Raw genomic sequence first — 21578 nt, 5'->3', positions numbered from 1 at the left:
TAACTTTAATTGTATTCATTGAAGATCGGTACGAAATTAGAAAAAGTTTCTCCTGTTACTGGAAATACTGTATTTCCTAATTGAATTTTACCATTGACTGGCTCTTCTATCAAAGAGATACATGAAATATACAAAAAAGAGCATGCTTTAATTCCATACCAATGGCAATTTTCTTCAGGTGGGACAGTCAACTGCAAATATAATAGTGGGTAAATTGTCCATCACCGTTTTCGTTCGTTTGTATTCTATTCCCCGTGTTGTTTTAAAATATGAAATTTTGTTGATGTGAAGCAGATTGAGAACGTTTTTATTTTAATAATTAATGACCATCACACTGTGGAAAACAGACTTACTGAAAATGGTGATGGACAATTCACTTGCTATTTCTTTTGCCGTTGGGTGTACATACATGCTTCAAGTTCGTCATCGCGTCCATCGACCCCCCCCCCCTTGGAAATTGGAGCCGTTCATTTCAAGATACAAAAAAACAGCAGAAAGATCGTTACTTTTATTGTCAATGACAGAAATAAAGTTCATTTAGTTATCCTGACGCAAAATTAGTTTGGTATTGACGCTTGGGAAGCACGTGGAGAAAGCGGGTCTACGTTACTGCGGGAGGGTGGGTTGCTGACATGCGAGCCAATCAAAATCGTCCCAGTGCTTCACTCAAGCCCTGGTTACCTAGCAACAGAAAACGTTTATCTCGGTGTTGCCGCTTATCGGGCGATTCTTCCTGCGATCAGTTTTCATGTTGTTGGGAGAGGACGCGTTGTTTCTTCGTTGCGTTGCTGTGATATTTTAACCGGTCCGTTTGTTTAGTGTTTACTGGATTTAGAGTATTCTTTGTTGTATATAGCGTGTTGTTTTAGTGTGTTATTTTTTTGTACATAATTTTCTGTGTTCTGCTTGAGTATGTCGTGTGCTTGTGTGAAGAATGTCAAGCACAGGAGGCAATGGGTGCGTTCCGAAAGTCTTAACGAAACGAACGCATTGAACGAAAATAACTGGGCTCGTGAATCTGGTGAAACCCGTTATTTTACAGACTTATGGGACACGCTAGGCGAAAGCGCAGGCGCAGCGTTTTGTTTAGAGAAAGTTTCCGCATGGCGTCAGCGGAAGGAATGTCCTTATGGCAAAAATAAACTCTATTATGGCCACTGTTACTAATTTTAATCACATTCTAAGAACGGTCAAGGCATACTTATCTTGTACATGTTGCTTCATATCGCTATCTGTTAAAATTATAATACATTTTCCGAACTAGTGCAGTTTGAATCTATCAGCACGCGCTTTGTCTGCAAGAAGCAGACGATTTTCACGGAACAAACCAGCATCCTGGCCCGTGCGTTTGGTGAATCTCGTTCTTGCACGAAACGCACGGAATGCGACTTTTGGGACAGCATAATGAAACTCACGAAACGCACGGAAGCACTTATGGAACGGCCAGTTACCATAACTCGTTTAACGCGTTAAACTCGTGCGACTTTCGGAACGGGCCCAATACTCGAGGATTTCCTCTCAAAGTCCAAACGCGGGAAAACGTTTGTTCTGTGCGCAAATATTTTGACCAAGAGAGAAACAATGGGGGTCCAATCATGTCTGTAAATAAAGTTCTGGACAGGACTGCTGCTGCTGTTGGCGTGTCTAAGAACACTATTGTTACCATAGGGAAAGAAGAATATAATGTGGTAGAAATAAATCTATGCGAGGCTTCAAAACTGGAAACCCCAGGAAAGAAGAGGAACATCAGTAAACGTGTGACAAATTTAGATAACCTTTCAGCAAGACGCTATTCGTTGCCATATTTACTCTCATTATAGGAGGAAAGTTCATCCCACTGTAGGGAAACTGCGCGTTTCGTTGAAAGATTCGGGACTTTTTCAAAGTGGGAAAACATCTTTAAGGACAGTCATAAAATCTCTGGGATTCTCATACGAAAAAATTAATGGACGCAAAATAAAGTAAAGTATGGAGGAATATGGGGATGTGGAGGTAGGGCTCCACACATTCTCGACCTCGACCTAGGCCATATTATGGAAGTGATGCGGTGATGTAGTTCACCAACCGCCTTTACCCTAGGTACTCATTTGGGCTGAGTCGACTCCGGAGCCGCTAGGGATATTTGATTGGTTCATTCATTTGTTGTTTTAAGTCCACTTTATGCACGGGAAGGCTAATCGGGACTGGACCTACAGTTTAACCTTCTAGCGGGCGCGTTCATAATCGTGTCACCAGCGGGCGCGTGACGCATTTTTTACGTCATTTAGTATCATTCATTATGAGCAAGAATTTTTATAATATAAACGAAAATGTTTTTGGGTCTACATTTATTTATATCATATCTGAGGTTAATATAAATGAAACATATTGAAACACAAGTTAGAATGCTGAAAAAAAGAAAAAAACAGTACGTAACTTATTACATATTTATAGCGCACCACGCTTTTCATCAGCAGGCGCGTGTCGTACTTTTTACGACAGATATTCCTGCTGAAAACCTAAATATTACAAGTTTATGTACAAACACTTTACATTCGAAGTTCAAGAGGGACCGAGTCGAGTAAAAACTCTCTACGTCTTATGAAAAATTATGGGCAGACTATGGAAATATCATGTGTACACACTCCCGGCTTCCCCTTCCCTCACTGCACACACACACACACACACACACACACACACGCACTATATCTCGTATAAACTAAGTAAAATAAACCAAATAATAAGAACTTACTTTCACATTTTCGGATATGTCCGTCCCCTCAAAACATCCTGGGAACGAACCTAGCTACCAAAGTAGGTCAAGTGGCGATTAGCCTTTCTGTGCATAAAGCGGACTCAAAATCAAAATCAATCAATCTTTTCTATTCGAGAAACTTGAAGGATAAGCTGAATTTCGCTAACGTCTACGTTTTGTCGACTCATTTTCAACAATGACCTGACGAAATAATTACAGAACAGGAGCAGGCGCGCAGCGCAAACTTTACGACACTGTGTTTTGATCTGAAATAAACAACAATTGACAGAGTATAACATATGGATTAGTAACAATGACTGCTAATATGCAACACAAAATACCTGTTTGAGGAATACATAAAAAGCATAGGTCGATGAATTCAAAGGAAACACAAGAAAATTAAGAAACACAAGAAAATTAAAGAAAATTACTTTTGGCGTAAATTTTGTGCAGGCGCGCCCGCTCGAAGGTTAAAGTGGGATCCGAACTATTGTGCCATGTGCCTCCACCGGGTATCGAACCACGGACCCCTTGATTACAAGGCGACGACGTTACCACTACGCCATCGGGGAGGCCTGCTAAGGATATTTGAAAGAGTTCCCCAAACCACCGCGGGTCCCCCGCGTAAAAGTCAGACGCCTCACCAACTGGACTTTGTGCAATTCAGTTCCGGTATAATTGAAAGATGGGCAGACTTTAACGGCGACTTTGGAAAAAAAATGATTATTGAAAGTGTATATATTCAATATTTTCAGAATGGATTGAAAAGGTAACCTGTAAACAATGCTCGTTTCGTTAATTCGTTCATGTTGTAAGGGAGATGGAAATGAAGAGAGAAAACAATAACACATTCATCATTGTTATTCCGTTTTCCTCGAAAAACAATAACACATTTCGTCATTGTTGTTCCTTTTCATGACACGTTTTCCTCGACACAGCGTACCGTACCGCATGATATGGCAACACCGTGATGCGTGTTCCTTCAGCTCTCAATACCAAACTAATTTTGCGGTAGGTTATAGTACTCAAACAGAATAACCAAAACAAAAACTGTATTAGGTTTATATAAAAAAAAAAAAAAAAAAAAAAAAAGTTGATGTGAATACAGGAACCAGGTTATGTTTTCATATTCTCATTTAATCGGAAAGAATAAATGGTTCAACGTTTTCAAAATTCCAAAAAATATATTTTTTTGTGAGAGGCCGAACAACACAACCTTTATGAGGAAAATCTCCCCCCCCCCCAAATTGTAAAACTTTTTCTTGAACGAGGTGTGTAAAACTTAATGACACAGTAGAATAACTATGAATTTCAGTACATGAACTGCATGAAATATAAAAAGATAATGAAAACAGTTGTGCTTGGTTATTCATTAATCTGATGGATAAGTATAAATTCTCCCAAAGGATATAATAATAATAGTTATAATTGGAATAAAATTTGTTTTAGTTTTATTAGTTTATAATAGTTGGTATGGTACAAAAATCCTAACCAGGATAATAATAATAATTATTGATATTATTCCTAATATTGAAGTTTTATGAAAGGTCTGACCTTTCTGGCAACACCCACTATAAATAATGCAGACTACACAACAATCGAATCGGAGGTAAGTTTCTGATGAACAGACTGAGAGGGGGGAAATGCAGGAATCAAATATACAGGGATCACCTGTAGAAGGCACGCCCATCACTTTGAAAGGAGTAAACAAAGCGAAAACGAAAAAATAGCTCCCTTCCTTTCCTCCTGAGTGTGTTCAATGGAGAGCCGAGAGAATTTGCACGCAGCGATTCACACACTCACTGACAGGGGCCGATAATTTCCTTTCTTCTTTTTTTTCCTGAAGTTTTACCCTTTCTTTCTCGAAACCTTTCACAAGGTGAATTGGAACGTTCTTTCCCTTCCAATCAGCAAACTCCACTCATGCGCCATTCCTATACGGCCGGCGATCACCAATGGACCGCGATGCTTTCCAATTCTAATTGCAAGCCTTAACTAATCAACCCCCCTTTCACTTTTGTTCAGGATGAAAACAGTGGCGGATTAACAACCACCTCTTGTGAGGGCGGAAGTTCACTTCTTAAAGTGTTCATACTACAGTGTGTTCGAGGTTATATTACATAGTACACTTTTGGTTTGTAAAAAATGTATAGAAGAGGGGAATTCTGAAGCTTTCTAAATTAAGACACTTCATGAGACTCCTCACAACACGTTAAATAAATTCCAAACGGCACAAAACTCTTTTAAATACAAGATAATTTTTTTCTGGGGTTGTTCAAAAAGATGGGAAGGTTAGGTTTTTCTACAATAAATTTCAAATCCTTTATTTCATTTCAGCATTGATTGAATAACATAGGCAGATGTCGGGCACACCTGGTACTGCCCTCTAACACACCCAATGCTGCCAGGGTAACTTGTTATTTCGAAAAAAAAAAAAAAAAAATGAATATGCCATAATTAACCTCATAAAATCGTCTGTAATGCACAAACTGCATAAGAATGTGTTTGATAAATACCCACACAGACCATTTTTGCAAGCGGCTCCGTAGCTGCCTTTTATCCAGGGTTGATTTTACTTCGTACAAAAACTTTTTTACAACTTAGTAACTTTTTCCGCATACTGAACGTTCATGTAGTGGATGATTTTCTTGTTTAGTGTTTAAAATATCCACATTGACAAAATTAATACCAGCGTAAGTTGCATGTCTCTTTTGCTTTTTGTACGAAAGTTACGTACGTTCAAAGTCTCGGTTGCGTGACTTTTTGGACACACTGTAGAAGAGCGTAACTATAACTATTATTACTTTATTTATTATTAAAAAACAACCTTTCAAACACTGCTCGAAAGGTAGATAAAACACAAAACCAAGTTTTGCTCCAAACTGGGAAAAATGAATCCGAATTACAGTGCACAATAGGCAGCCTTCCCAAGGCATAGTAGTTCGGATCCTACTTAAACTGTAGGTCCTGCCCTGGTTAGTCTATCTGAACATAAAGTGGACTTAAAAAAAACTTTTGACTTGACGGTACCAAGTGAAACGAAAAATTTGCATCCCTACAGAAATAACAAGTTCTGCTTCGCTTATCAAGGTAATCTTGGAAGTCTCTGTATATTTAGAAATCTTTCCATTTGGCAACACTGGAAAAGACAAGCAGCTTAAAATGGGATCGTTAATCTGTTAAAGTATTTCGACGCCAAAGGTACATAATAATTCCCATCCCGTCAGGTGTTTGGGCACCTGTTAGCGTCCTCAAGGACGTAAGCTAAGAAGGTCGACTGAGCAAGGGGGAAAGGGGGGGGTCACTTGGTGGTTAGTAGAGCGACAAGGAAAGCAAAAACAGCAATGGTAAAGGGGAGAGGGAGATGTACAGCCACCTGTGTCATCCTCTAGCACAAGAATGCTTCATCCATGCAATAATAGCCTTTCCCAACTTGATTCCACTGCTAATGACGTGTGCTTACAAGAAATTTCATCTGGACGCGAGTTTTGTCACGTACCTCTTGATTTTACACTAAATGACAAATACACAGTTACAGAACCATACTTCGACTTAATCGCTTCATTAAGTGCCTGTGGGTTTACTTTAATAACAAACATACACAATTTTAAAAAAATACATGAAAATTATATTAATGCGCAAGGGAAGAAAAGTTAATGCATCTGAAGGTGTATGTTTAAGGTGGAAAAATACAAAATACTTGACGCGCTTTTTTCTCATGCGAAACAAATCTTGAGTTCGTTTCTCCTGCACTTTCAGTACTTCAAAAAAACAGTTTTTCAGTTCACGAAATTCATGACACAAGAGTGTCCGAATAAAATCAGATTTAAAACTATTTTTACGACAGAAATAATGCGAATGATCGATATGTAGTATTTTGGTACTTCTTATACTATTATGATGACAATGTTCTTCCTGCTGAGTTGAGTTGAGTTGGTGTTTTAAGTCCACTTTATGCACAGTAAGGCTAATCGGGATTGGACCTACAGTTTAAAGTGGGATCCGAACCACTTGTGCCTCCACCGGGTATCGAACCCGGGACCCCTTGATTACAAGGCGACGACGCTACCACTGCGCCATCGGAGAGGCTGTTCTTCCTGCTATATGCCTCAATTATCAATAACAAGTCGACAATGAAATATTTAATGGTACTAAATAACTTGAACTCAACAATGTTTTACTTATGATTACACGGTCTTGATCGATTGATTTAGTCCACTTTATGCACAGATAGGCTAATCGGGACTGGAACTAGAGTTTAAAGTGGGACCCAAACCACTGTGTGCCTCCACAGAGTATCAAACCCGGGACCCTTTGATTGCAAGCCGACGACGATACCACTACGCCATCGGGGAGGCTAACCATCTGCATAAGTCCAAAGTAATGTACACGTGCAGATTATGCGTAGATATCCACTTGGTATACGGAACATCATTATTTACAGGATAATTTATCGCCAAAAATTACGATACACAATTGTGACGCAATTATGGTGTGCTGTGAAAATTTGAAGAAATAATGCGGAAAATTTTTATCGAAATTTTTCATCGGAGCGGGAAGAAAGGGCGGGGTATAAAGCAGTTTCTTGGAGGGCGTAAAGGTAAGCTTACTCCAAAAAATACCATAAATGATGATTTCCTCACATGAGTGTCGCCGAAAATGTTGGGGTTTCGAAGGTGTGAATAAACGATTTTAGACCAGGCGCATGTCTAGAAATCTATTTCGGGGGAGTCTGAAGCAAGTGTCTCAGAAATAATAATAATAGTTAAATTATAATAATTATATTAAATTAGAATATGAATTAAAATATGTAAATTAACTAATATTGTATTATTATTGAATGAACAGGCAAGAATACATAACAGCACGTATTCATTATCTAGGTTACGTGTAGTTAAAATGGCCAAAATTTGCATAAAAATAATTGCCAAATGTCAAATAGTAAAGAATTGAATAATAAAAAAGAAAGTTAGATTCAGTGGACGAAAAGTAAAGTTCTTCATTAATATTTTATGCATGGTGTCATAAGTATAGTAGTGTGCATAAATCTTCTTAGGTATTGTCCTTTAAAGCCTCATGATCCCAATATAGTAATCCCCTGCCTTGTAATAAGATTGGCGGAAATAAATAACACTTGATTACACAACAAATGCTACACAAGCATACTTTTATTACTTAATTTTATTACCCCTTCGCCACCCTACATATGTTCTTGCCGAACATCAAGGTCCGTGAAGACGGTATTGGGGGAATTAAATTAGTCTCTCTTGGATCAACAACGTGACGTTTGAAATTTGGAAGCAGCGCAGTGAACGAAAAGGAGCTCGAAGGACACGAGGTTACTGCATTCGCCGCGGTCCGTTACGGAGGCGCTGGGATTTCGACTGTTGTGCGTGCAGCAATGCCACAACGACGTCATCAAAGTGGAATTAATACGCAGGATGTGGAAGGAAGGCTTGGCTCGGCTCGGCTGGCACAGGCGAAAAGAACGGTTCGTTTGTCTCCATCGCAGGCGATGGCGAACGAGCCTCCCACCGAGCGCTTCCTCTTTGGCTGTCCGAGAAAACCAGCCTCTGTGCCTCCCTACATAAGCGACGATCAAGTTGGTGGGGGGGAGGGGACACGTGAAGGAATGCCATCGCTACTTACGTTATCCAAGGCATTCCGTTCAAACCTCAACCCCACGCTAAAGCTGTTCACAGGAAACTGGACAAATCACTTTGAAGTTGATGGAATAGTGCTTCAAATATCACGTGTTAAAGAATATACAGGGTGTTTCTGTAACTTTGATTCAAACTGGCAGAATGGATGGAGACTGACCTCAAGTACCGCTGACCAATATGAGATAAGGAACTCCGGTCCGAAAACACGTCGTTTAAAAGTTAGAAGCGAAAATCTATTTGGAGATCCCACTGAACGTGGAATAAGACCACTAAACCATCCTTAGTTGAGTTGCAGTGGTGTGTAAGAAGTGGTATTTCCAGAAGGCAACGCCAGTTTCACATAGTACGCTCTGGACTGCATTGCTGCAGACTAACGAGGTTCTGGCGTTTGGACTACACTTCAATGATCTGTGGGACTTGTGTCCTTTCCATGTGGTACTTGTGTTTGTCCTTTCATCAATTTCAAGTTATTACCGTTCATCCTCAATTTGTAAATTAGCCAAAAGTAGCGGAAAGGAGACTTGCATAACCAAACCAACAAGACATGTTTTGTCTCTAATAAATGTCGACAATACATTAATTTTACTTCATCGCCTCCAAAAGGGAAGGGAAAAAATGGTTGGTTCTGCAGTTTCTTACCACTTCCCTACTTATTAAGTCGAATAAAGGGAGTTGAAATTTTGTCATAAGAGTCGTTAGCAACCTTACCAACTAACTAACTAACTCTCTAGCCTTCTTAAACCCGAAGGTTCATGGCTGCAGCAACACACGCCTTCCATCTTTCCCTATCTTGAGCAAGATCTATATACTCTTTTCCATCCCTACCGATTTCCCTTAGGTCCATCTCAACGTTGTCCCTCCATCTTCGTCTTGGCCTTCATACAGGTCTCTTACCATCAGGTTTCCCAACAAGAATCCTGTATACTCCTCTTTCCTCTCCCATTCGTGCCACATGGCCTGCCCACCTAAGTCTTCTTGATTTAATTATTCTAATAATATCTGGACAGGAATACAAATTATGTAGTTCTAAATTATGTAACCTTCTCCACTCACCTGTCTCCTCATCCCTTTTAGGTCCAAAGATTTTCCTAAGGATTTTATTCTCAAATACTCTCAATTTATGTTCCTCTTTCAATGTAAGGGACCAAGTTTCATACTACAGGCAAAATTACTGTTTTGTATATTTTAACTTTTAGTTTCTTACATATTAAACGAGAAGACAAAAGTTTATGAAGAGAGAAGTAACATGCATTTCCTGAATTAAGCCTACTTTTTATTTCCTCTTTAATATAATTTTCATTTGTTAATATTACTCCTAAGTATTTGAATTTGGAAACTGGTTCAAACGAGTTGTTATCAATAATTAGATTTTGATTATTACCTAACACTTGGTTTCGGCCTGTAAGCATATATTTAGTTTTCTCTTTGTTAACTTCCAAACCTATCTCTTTAGCAGTTTTGAAAAATATTTTAGCATTATTCTTAATTGTATTCACATCATCCCCCAGTAAGTCTACATCATCTGCATATGCTAACAACTGAGTCACACCATTTAATTTTAGTCCTTCTTAGGTTCTTTTACCTTCCTAACAGCATATTCTAAGGCAAAATTAAAGAGCAATGGAGATAATGCATCTCCTTGTTTTAACCCATCATGAATTGTAAATTTGTCAGACATATTAATACCCACACGAATTTTACTTTCTGTTTCACTGGTGCATATTTTTATCATACTAACAAGCTTCTTAGGTATTCCAAACTCTACTAATATATTATATAATTTATCTCTTTTGACCGAATCATATGCTTTTTTGAAATCAATGAATAGTTGATGGACATTTTGATTATATTCCCACTTTTTTTCAAGTGTCTGTCTGATGTGAAAAATTTGATCTGTAGTTGATCTGTTACGTTTAAATCCACATTGATAATCACCTATAATTTCATTAGCATATGGGGTTAGTCTTGTTAAAAGAATGTTAGATAATATTTTATATGTTGTTGAGAGTAGAGAAATTCCACGGTAATTATTGCAGTTCATTTTATCACCTTTTTTAAACACAGGGACAATTATGGATTCTTTCCACTGTTGAGGGATTTCTTCTTTATTCCATATTAAACAAATTAATTTATGAATTTGACATATTAATGAATTTCCACCATATTTAATTAACTCAGCTGGTATTAAATCAATGCCAGGTGCTTTGTTATTCTTTAGCCTTTTAATAGCATCTTTAACTTCAGTCAAGTTAGGTTCTGGAACTAAAGGTTCTGCTGTGTGTACTTCATTCACTACTGATTTATCTCCTACATGGACATTTAAAAGGTCATTAAAGTAGTTCTTCCATCTATTTAGAATATCGCTTGGGTCAGCAAGAAAATCACCGTCTTTATCTTTTATCAAGTTTACTTTAGGTTGCCACCCCTTTCTAAACTCATTTACACCTTTATATAAATCTCTGATATTTTTATTTTTGCTGTTTGTTTCTATTTCGTTAATTTTGCTTTTCAAGTAATCTCTTTTTTTACTTCTAAACGTTCGGTTAACTTCTCGCTTTATTCTATTATAATTGTTTAGATTTGTATCATCAGAGTTATTTAACCACCTAAGTCTAGCCTCATTTCTTATTTCTATTAGATTATGACATTCATTATCAAACCATGGCTTACTTTTTCTCGGTTTATGGTATCCTATACTTTCTTTAGCTGCTGATTCTATTGCATTACGTATGTGCTCCCAATTCTTATTTACGTCTATTTCATTTATATTTTCATCGTCATTTAAATCCTGCAAAATATCAAATCTATTTGACAGTTTAATTTGGTAATCTTTCTTAATTCTTTCATCAGTAAACTTTCCTGTATCAAATTTTAGAACTTTTAGATTTTGTTGCTTATGATTTAACACTGAGAGTCTTTCTCTTAATTTAGCAATTACTAAATAATGGTCACTGGCACAGTCCGCACCTCTATGTGTAGGAACGTCAATTATACTAGTATGTCTTCTCTTATCAATGAGAATATGATCTATCTGATTATGAGTTTTACCATCTGGAGAAGACCAGGTATATTTATGGATATCTTTATGTTTAAAAGTGGTACTTTTCACAATTAAATTCTTTGAGGTTGCAAAAGTAATCAATCTTATACCATTATCATTACTTAATTCATGAAGACTTTCTTTACCAATCGTAGGTTTAAATGTCTCTTCTTTGCCAATCTGTGCATTACAGTCACCTAACAGAATTTTCATATCATACTGAGAAAATTTATCAAAGACCTGTTCTAACTCTGTATAAAAATCATCTTTAGTATTATCATCTTTATCTTCCGTTGGTGCATGTATGTTTATTAAAATAATTTTACACCACCTACCCTGTAAAACTGCATATGATATCCTATCATTAATAAATTCTACTGTTTTAAGAGCCGAGATAATTCTATTATTTATAAAAAAGCCTGTTCCAAAATTATGATTTTCAGTACCACCATAGAAAAAAGTATAATTTTTAGTTTTACAATTCCCTTCTCCTGGCCATCTAACTTCCTGGACAGCTACTACATCTAATTTATACTTAACTATCTCATTAACTGTACACTGAAATGCCCCAGGCCGGTAAAGGCTCAGAACATTCCAGGTGCCTAATTTAATATCCTTATTCCTAATGTAGATCTTATCCTTAGTCCAGGGACCTCCCAAAGTAGTCCCCACCCGCAAACTTTATTAATCTACCCGCTGTTTCTCACTAGTTTATTTTACAAGCTGCAACAGACTTCGAGGTCCGAAAACTCAGAACTAGTCTTCTGTGGTAACTTTCTCACCCGTCTACCCTAACGTGGCATATCCCATGCATTATAAATGCGAAGTGTCATTGTTCCACGTTCCAAACAATTCCTCACTCCTGAGCGTTAGTTCCAGAATTGGCCACAGCCATCGCCCATTTACATTCTAGACATTATAGTACAGGAAAGCAAGACATAATAAGTTGGAAAAAAAAAAGAGCAGCAGCTTCGAATGACGTCAGACAAACTGGGTATTCCCGCGGGATGGTTACGGAGGATGAAGGCCTTCAAACCATACTTTTGAAGAGCTCTCTCTCTCGACCTCCTCCGCGTATTGAAGGGTATTTTAACACACGGTACGTGACTCCCCCCCCCCCCCCACTCTCTCTCTGATTCCTTCATTCGTATTCCTGAGATACAATTCGACAAGCAATAAACGCGAGAGTCCTTCATTTCTTCTCCATTGATAACATTCAGTAAGCAAGGAATCATTAGATAAGCAATTTACACGAAAGCCCTTCTCGGATATCGTTAGCGAACGTGAGACCGCTGCAATCCTTTCTGTCACTTTTGGATAATCACAACGATGAAGATGATAGATGAAATTGATGAGCGGACACTCACAAAGGACAACCATTTCCAGTCTGGGATTCGAACCCAGGAATTCGGGTGGGGAGTTCGAAAATCGACCACTTAACGGGTTCTGTCACCGAGTCATAATTGTACTCGCCAGATAGCATTGGACCGACATCCGTGGTGGAGTCGTTATTGTAACGCGGTCAGTGATCCTAGATTTGAAACATGAGTAAGGCACACATCGGTGTTTATTCAATAATAAATATCATCATTCATCCTCTTTGTCGCGATAGAGTTAGAATATACCAGAATAACATAGAGTATATAGAATTGGATAAGTAAACAAACCGCTACTCAGTAGATGTTGTTCCCGTGACATCACTCAATAACCAATAACTATCGAAATATCTTCAACGTTGCTCCATGACAGTTTGACACGTCATAAACGCGAATCTCGTTCAAATCAGTTTATCTGATACCTTTAGAGAAGCGCCAAACGCGAGATTTCTTCAATTTCATTTGCCTGATGTCTTTAGATAAGCAGTTGGCGTGAGTTTTATTATTATTTATAACGTTGTAGTCACAACCTTCCAAAACTGTGAGTGCAGCCTCGATTTGCCTATTGGAAGATAAAATGAACTTAAAACAATAATTTCAAAACAGTTGGAATTATCGGACAAATTCCACTGCATCTCCACCTGTCACATGTTCCACATTTATAGGACAAACTTTCCGCCACTGTAAACAAAATAGAAACTTGGTCCTGGTTTTATAACTACTACAACTGGATAAAAGACCAACAAATGGAGTTAGTCACAAGAGTTTCTAAGATATCAGTCGCAAAAGCAGATTGGTAAAATTGGCACGGACTGCGACAATTAAATCCTGAGGTACCAGGCGCCCCAGCACAGTCTTACAACCTAAAGACAACAAAAAGGACGTGTCTGCCAGCAATAATTCATGCCGCCTGTGGGAAAACGTGCGTGTTAATGAACTTGCTTCCGTAGCGTTGAGGTCAGTGGAAGACAACGATACTTCAAGCGAAACGGGAGCTGAAGAATACAAGGTAGAATCCAAAGACAATTCCTTCGCTTGCATGGAAAAAAAAAAGGTGAGTGTTTATATAATAGTACAAACAGAACTAGAGAGGTCAAAAGAGAGAGAGGTCGTGAAGCTATAAGAAATTAAGGGAGAGTGCAAGTCTAATCGAATTGAAATTAATTTCAATGTGCAAAGGTATACTAGGAAAACTAAATCTTATATCAAAGTCCCATGTGTACAAACTCTCAAGCACTTGCGAATTTTAATTTTCTTCCTTCTTGTTGTACTCAAGGGGTCCCAATTTTGAAAGTGAAAGGTCTGCGTTAGCTTTTATTCAAATAAAGAACAAGCAAATACTGGACAAAAACGATCCACGAGTGCATGAAAATTTATTTGTATTTTTAGCAGTAAACTGATGAAACGGTTGTGTCAATATGTTACTCATATGAGCTTAATTGCTTCACGCCTACATTATGTTATGGGTACCAGCATTTGTTTTAGTTTAACACTTAATTTGCACAATAGAATTGGCATAAACAACTAACATTTAATTCTACGCGTGCATGAACAACTTAAATTTTGTTAATTTCATTACTAGTTTTTAGTATTTTGGGCTTGAGCTCTTCTTGGATAAAGTACAAATAACATTGCATGGTAGTCAAATGAGTTTATAATGCGAAAAAGGACCTTTCTACTTCACAAGAAGTAAACGGTCAATACTTAACGGTGGTAAATTCATTGGAGCATTGCATTACTTTCTGAATGGTCCCTTTCCAAGACACTGATGGCCTAAAATGCGGCATTTTCTGCTGGATTGCGCTGTAATGTCCGTTGGAATTCTACAATGTACACAGCCCAAGATTCGGGTGAAGAAAGTACGTAAAAATTACCTAAAGGAATTCTAGGCAATATTTGTTAACTCAAGTACTCTAAAAATGATGAAACAACATGAAACGAATTGAAAACATTAAATGCTACGGTTTACTAAAGTTACGAATGAACAGAATAATTATAAAAAAAAAAAATGAACCCTTTGTCGATTGATCCACGACGGGTGATCGATCTAAAGTTCTCCTGCGGCTGAAGGTAGGTGAGAAACATGATACGAGAGCTTTTAAGAACTGAAAAACGAGCTCCCTTGTTTTCAATATAAGCAAGTCTGCCACGGGGTTCTTTGGACTGGCCGCTCGTCTACCCCAACAGTTCGGTGCTCCGAAGACGACTTTCGCAGGCGGGAGTGTTTACAAACCAAACATCACGCAACACCCACGCCAAGACACCTCTATCCTTTCAGCACCTTGTAAATTATCCCTTTTGTTTATACACCGTAAAGGCATTTGTTAACCATTCTCGTGCACAGGGGCCATCTGCTCCTCTCCGTGTGCTCAGAGGTCTCTTTCTCTTGTCGAAATGTGGATAAAACCTTGCAAGCAAGGAAACCCTTCTCCGCGTCTGCTACTGACCAGACGTCGGTGGCGTTGCAATCAGGTTTTAGTAGCTCTCTCACCCGCCTGGGCTCATTGAATATTACGTTCCTATCCCCTAAACCAGGGGAAAACATAGACATAAGGCTGTGTCCAAAAGGTACAAAAACCAGGCTTGAATTGAAGTACGGTCTTGTCGGAAGTGACATCACCTACTGCAGTTCGAAACTGCCAATTGAAGGAGTATTAAATAAATCAGGCAACATGCAGTACGTGACATTGCAGACTCGTTTACTATACTTATTCGCTTGATATTCACTTGTTTCAAACCATTGAAGTCGAAAGTCAGTCAGATGTTGGTTGTACTTCTATTGTGCGGAAATGTAAGTACCGAAACTTCTTTAAAATGCTAAGTGATTTCTATGAAGGAACACAAGTGTTTATAAAGCGGGAAAAACAATAGAAGAACAATATGTATTAGGTGATGCAGTCTAAGGGTCATTCGAAAGATTTTTGCTTCCAGTTCAAGGATTCAAGACAAGTGCGAGACCATTCAAGAAGTATGTTCGCTTTAAGTACGGTTTTGCATATTTCGGACACGGCCTTAGTCTTGTTCAGAAGCCTCGACATCTGCTGCTGAGTTTTTAACTCTCTTTCGCGTCTCTGACTGGGCAGGAAGAGGGTGGCGCGGGTGTATATCTGCCTATATAAGCCGGAGGAGGGCGAAACATTTCAAATTGGTCATTTTATCTAGGTAGCGGACAAGAGGGGGCAACATGTGGCTGGGCCGTCAAATCCTGTCATGGAGAATAGTCTCCAGGGGGATGGGGAGATAGTGATCGCATCATCTTAGACATTACGGAGAGGCGGTGATGAGAATTTACACTATCAACTATTTATTGTTGTTTTCGGAGGTGATAGGTTAATTTTAGATGTTAAACGAAGCAACTCTTAATTGGCGTCAGAGAGACAACTACATGGACAGTGTGATCGATTTTATGCGTAAAAAACAACGCTTATGTTAATGATTTATTGCTAATTTTAGACGATAAGCCCTCCGTCCTCACAAATAGTAAATGCAGTGGCACTGTAAGCCTTTTTTCTTTACGTATTACACATACAAATGCAATAAATTCGAAGTTCTTGCAAAAAGAGGATTTGTGTATGTATGTAAACCGATTGTATAGCCTTAAACAATATATATGACCTTAGAATCAGTTTTGTTTGTGTTTGTGTGTGTGTGTGTGTGTGTGTTGTTGAGGAGGCCCAATAAATATTGTTCTGGCTGAAATCTAATACAAATTTCGCTGAACCAATATGCGAACGACACCATAACAGCATATTGGCCATAATCGTAGAAAGGAGAAACATTTTCGTTAGGTATCGTTGATCGGACAGTTGCAAGTTGTATCAGAACCCTGGGTCTCGAACACGAAATTTTACGAACTTAATATTTAAGCACGTGTTTCGTTATCGTTACTGGCCTTTCACAGGAAATAATTCGGAATAAAAGTTTGGGGATGGTAAGAAGGGGAAAGTTAACTCAAATTATGTCGAGCAAACAACAAAAATGTATACATGTTCAAATCTCTTACACTGTGCTTGAAATAGTATTTCTGTGGTGCTTTTAGAAAAAGAAAAAGCACATTTTTTTTTCTTTTAAGGGTGTAGATACCTTTGAAACGAGAGAGAACTTCGATCACATGTTAGTGAAGGAAACTAATCAGAGTTAATGCCGACCTCCGGTGGAGTGGTTAGTACAGCCTGCTACGACGCCAGGGGTTCCGGCGGTTTCGAATCCTGTTCTGGGAATGGGTGTTCTTGTTAGTGTCCATCAATTTCGTCATCTTCACTCATCCTCATCTTCGCGATTAGCTAAAAGTGACAGAAAAGGGAAGTAAAATAAACCAAATAAAATTTTAACAAAAATCAAAAATAATGAGAATTAAGTAGTTTATTATTATGAGCATGTTTTTCATTTACAATCTGAACACAGGATTTTGCGAGCCCAGTATCAAGAACTGAGACGTTGTGCAAGGAAACTCTAAAAACCGAAGACCAATTTAAAGAAATGATTGCCACCATTTTTTTCCCGAAAATTAAAACGTTCTTGCTTTTATCAAGAGAAAGAAAAGGAGAGAGAGAGAGATCTTCACCGCCGAAGCAAGCCTAGGAGCGAGTTGCGCTCAGCCATTCCGTCGGAAAGGAAACGTGTTGGTACCCGAGGCACGTACTCTGCATTCTAAATATACCGGTAATGTCAAAGTCAAGGTGCCGTAACGGAGAGGCGCCTGCCGAGCAAATAGCCACAGGAAACGAGGAGAACGAACTGCCCTGAACTTGGGAGCTTCGAAGGAAGAACACTCGCTCGGGGCAGCCTCCGTGGTGGCTCGTTGGCTTTTCTTCTTTTTCATATTCGTTCGGCTATTTTAGGTCGCGCGTTTCTAACACGAGGAAATTATTACACGATTGTCAGTTTTATAATGAAAATTAGAAAAAAACAGGAATTAGCACCGGATTTATAACTATATAAACACAAGCCATGGAGATTGTGATTTTTAGGTTCTATGAACTTGTACATGTATTTCATTTGGATCATCAGACTTCAAAATATTTCCCTTCAGATTTTTTGAAATTGTAAACTTTCGCTCACTTGCATCTTCAGACTATATGAAACTGTCTATGTTGGCCGATTTGGATTCTCATACTATGCTATGATTTTGATTTATTTTACTTTACTTCGATTATCTCCTACTCTTGACTAATCGAAAGCAGCCACTGCTGGTGGCTCTGAACTAGGTGAAGAGCTAGTAGGAAGAAAATGGTGTAATAGAGAAAATTAGATCAATAGTTACAGATACTTATTAGAAAATGACGTTTCTAACCAAACACACAATAAAATTTACTGGCTGATTTGTTAGAAATCCCTTTTTCTAATAAGAATGTGTAACTATTGATCTAATTTTCTCTATTATACCATTTTCTTCCTACTAGCTCTTCACCTAGTTCAGAGCCACGAACCGTCGCTGATCGGAAGAGCCTCCTCAGATTTTGATATGTGTGAAGGTTGACTGATGTGCATCGTCAGATTCAGTGACACTTGTAAACATTGATTCATTTGGCTCGTCAGACTTTATGAAACGTGTAAACGTTGTTCTTACACAATGCATCTTCAGACTCGTTACCAACGATCGTTTGCTTTGGATCTACATGCTATGAAATAAGCAAATGTTAATTGATTCGGATCGTCAGACTGAAATTTGAGAATGATGATTAACTTAAGACTATGGAATTGTCAAGGCTGTCATCTACTACTAAACTGTCAACTGTGGTTCCTCTGCACCGTGTACGAAATTTCCTAATTTCATTTGGGTCTTCAGATTTCATCGAATAGTAAGTAAACTTTGATTGATTTAAAAAGCCCAGATTCTGTCGAATGAAAAACAGAAACAAACCAAAGTAGAAATTATAAAATTTAAAAGTATTTAAATATAAATTTGTACCAGAAGTATTCTCAAATATAATACTATAGTCACAGACAAACAAATAAACATATTTATTTTTAATGAACTACAAAGGTAGGAAAGAAATATACAAAAACGCAATCTAAGCCATCTTATAAGTGGGAATGCAAACCTTTCGCTTTAGGGTTTCTTTCGGCCAAGTTGTAGGTTGGCCACCCGAGGAATGGTGCATTTCATCTATGTGGCAACACTGAAGATTTCGATACTTGTAATTTTCAATGGGCGGCCACTGAACATCTTAACATTTGGAGATGTGTAAATTTTGTCTCATTGGTGAAACAAGGAATGTCTATCACGCTCTCGTCATTAAATGCATAGTGCCGCCAGCGTAAACATTTGTAGGTAGTCCCATACTGTGAAATAAAAATCAATTTAGAAGTAGGTTGTCATGACGACTCGTGAAGCGACATCGTTCCTGTTGACACGCGCCTCTGTGCATGCATGCATCGCGTAGTCACAGCATCCAAGGGTACTCACACAATTGACATCCATCTTGTTAGGTCGGTAACAAGCTCTCCTATCTGCTATGCGCTACTTCCCCGCTCGCCAAGGTCTCTAAGCAACCTCATTAGAGGAACCGACTAGGTGGGTGACAATTAGAACGAAAAATCACTACTCCCAGACACGCCGGCAACAAATTCTAGATCTAAGCCCTTGAAACTTTGTTCCTTTTTCTGCAGGCAGTCCAGTGTCGTAGCGAGCCTAGATCTAATGATACAAGAGACACATCCAATCACGCACGTCAATACTGACCGTGGATAAGTGTTCCAAGCATGGTAACCTTTGCTGAATGGTGTCTCTAGCAATGTCTTCGAAACTAATAATAACGCATGAAGAATTTAACTTCATTTATCCACTTCTTTTATAAGTGCAAGGTTATCCCTTTCATACCTACAGATGGAAATGAGGTGTCGTTATGGGAGCAACTAGCAACACTGTGTAGTTATAAAAACTTTCTTACATCAAAAACCTACTGAGGTAGTAAGATTACATGTCTATTGTTGGAAAGGTGTACCATTTTCCATGTACAGTCAGTGAAAACTAATTTAGGGTGATGTGTGTAATCATATGTCAATAAGTTATTGGTATGCACAACATGAATATTTACAGGCGGGCTTATCCAGTATATTCAACGAATACGATTCGGTGGAAGAGGTTGACTTTCTGAAGAATATTTAATATACTATTTCTGGCACTGTGTGGAGAGATTTCCACACACATTAGTTAACTTGCATTGAATTATCCTTGGAAAGCCTTAAGTGGGGGAAAGACGGTTCAGAACTCTGGTTTTGCAAATCTGCATCTTCCAATTTACGTAAATGTCACATGAAAATCACCCCCCAGCAAAAAATGCTCGACGAGAACAACCTGCACATTTTCCATCTTTGTGAATAAGGACAGTTGTCGTCGAAATAATTGAGTTGCAAGGTCTATTCGTAGATAACGTGGTTTCTTTCTAAAATAGTGAACATTAACTGCCAAAAACTGCCGAGCGCAGACTCAACCAGAGACATTACAACATTTCTGCGCTGTTCTATCCTTTCGATACTCACTGGTACAGTCTTGGACACTTCTGGCTTGTAACGATCCAACCCAGAAGTGTCCATGACTGTACAAAACCTCATGGAAGCTGTAAATATAAACAATAAAACAAATGAAGATTTCTTACCGTATTCCCCGTGTACTGCACACAGCTGGGGATGTCCAGCAGCACACATCTCTTGCGAGAATACATATTCTGGGTAATAGTCAAATTGGGACACGGCGGAGCAATACATGTCATGATTTTCTGTTCCCTGTCCTGCTACCATAACCTCCAACATGGGACAGGAAGGGTCGAAATCTTCAGCAGGCTGGTATATGATGCACTGAACGCAATCCCAACATTAACGAAAAAAAAGATAAACACCACGTTCCTTTTTCAACTAGATATATGCACTCACTGATTCTTAATAAAATACGAAAAACAACGAGCTCACTGCGAATAGGTGTATCGCACAAGATAAAATATATATTAAAATATATTCTTCACAGTATTCTCAAATCAACATATCTTCACTACTGAAGTACATTAGCACTTGGTGAAACAGCCGGTAGATGGTGCTTTCGGTTCCTCTTGCCGCTCGAAGATCTACTTGCTGACGTCACAATGTTGTCTTCTAAACATAAAAAAAGAGAAATGAAAATAGGTAAATAAAGAACTTAGGTTTTTCTTCTTTTAAATAAATGCCACATGCCAAACTTCGCAGCTTTTTCCTTCTATTTGAAGTGTTGTTGATTTTGTTGCGCGCATGAATAAATGGGTCTGCAGTTTCACTTGTGCCCTTCTTCCTGTTTTGGAGACATCCATCAACAGGACGGTCACAAGATAACCTTCAGTACAGAAAAAAAACAGTCCATATCATTGATAAGGAGCAACGGAAAACAAAACAAAAAAGAGAAACTTGAATTTTCCAACCACCGGAAATGTGGTAAATAGCTGTCATGAAAACACTCCTACACTACAAATGATGATAATACAGGAAAAACATTTCGTATGGCACCTTTCCGAGGTAGAACATTAACTCAAAGTACAATGTTATGAAATGTTAAATAAAGAATTTATGACAATGTAGTTATGTAGATGTTGGGCATTCACGAAAATAATTAGATTTGAAGGTCATAGCTAGTAGCAACATGCATACAGTAAAGTAACAAGAAGTAGGGTTCTAGCAAAATTAAGAACTTTTAAGCAACTATTATTTTCTCAAGTATATGAGAGATTTTAAATACGTTGCGTATTGCAGTAATTATGAATTAACAACGATGTATCAAATTCTTTAATTAGATTGTC

At 38.3% G+C, this 21578-nt stretch overlaps 1 protein-coding gene across 3 annotated transcripts in view; it reads right to left on the bottom strand.

Annotated features, from left to right (window-relative positions):
- mtgo (miles to go) overlaps positions 1 to 21578 on the bottom strand; it is a 596892-nt gene that overhangs the window by 135302 nt on the left and 440012 nt on the right. Inside the window, exon 2 of one of the 3 annotated variants that reach the window (XM_083118290.1) lies at positions 20415 to 20904. The exons of the other annotated variants lie outside the window; for them this stretch is intronic. Within the exon in view, the coding sequence (XP_082974416.1) occupies positions 20415 to 20568 (154 nt within the window). The 5' untranslated portion in view covers positions 20569 to 20904. The remainder of the gene's footprint in view (positions 1 to 20414; positions 20905 to 21578) is intronic. 3 annotated transcript variants of the gene reach the window in all.

This window comes from Lepisma saccharinum, chromosome 3, assembly GCF_977018435.1.
Source record: "Lepisma saccharinum chromosome 3, izLepSacc3.1, whole genome shotgun sequence".
In the NCBI taxonomy this organism is placed as follows: Eukaryota; Metazoa; Arthropoda; class Insecta; order Zygentoma; family Lepismatidae; genus Lepisma; species Lepisma saccharinum.
Note: the sequence above shows the minus strand (reverse complement) of the source record. Positions and strands in the feature narration are given on the sequence as shown.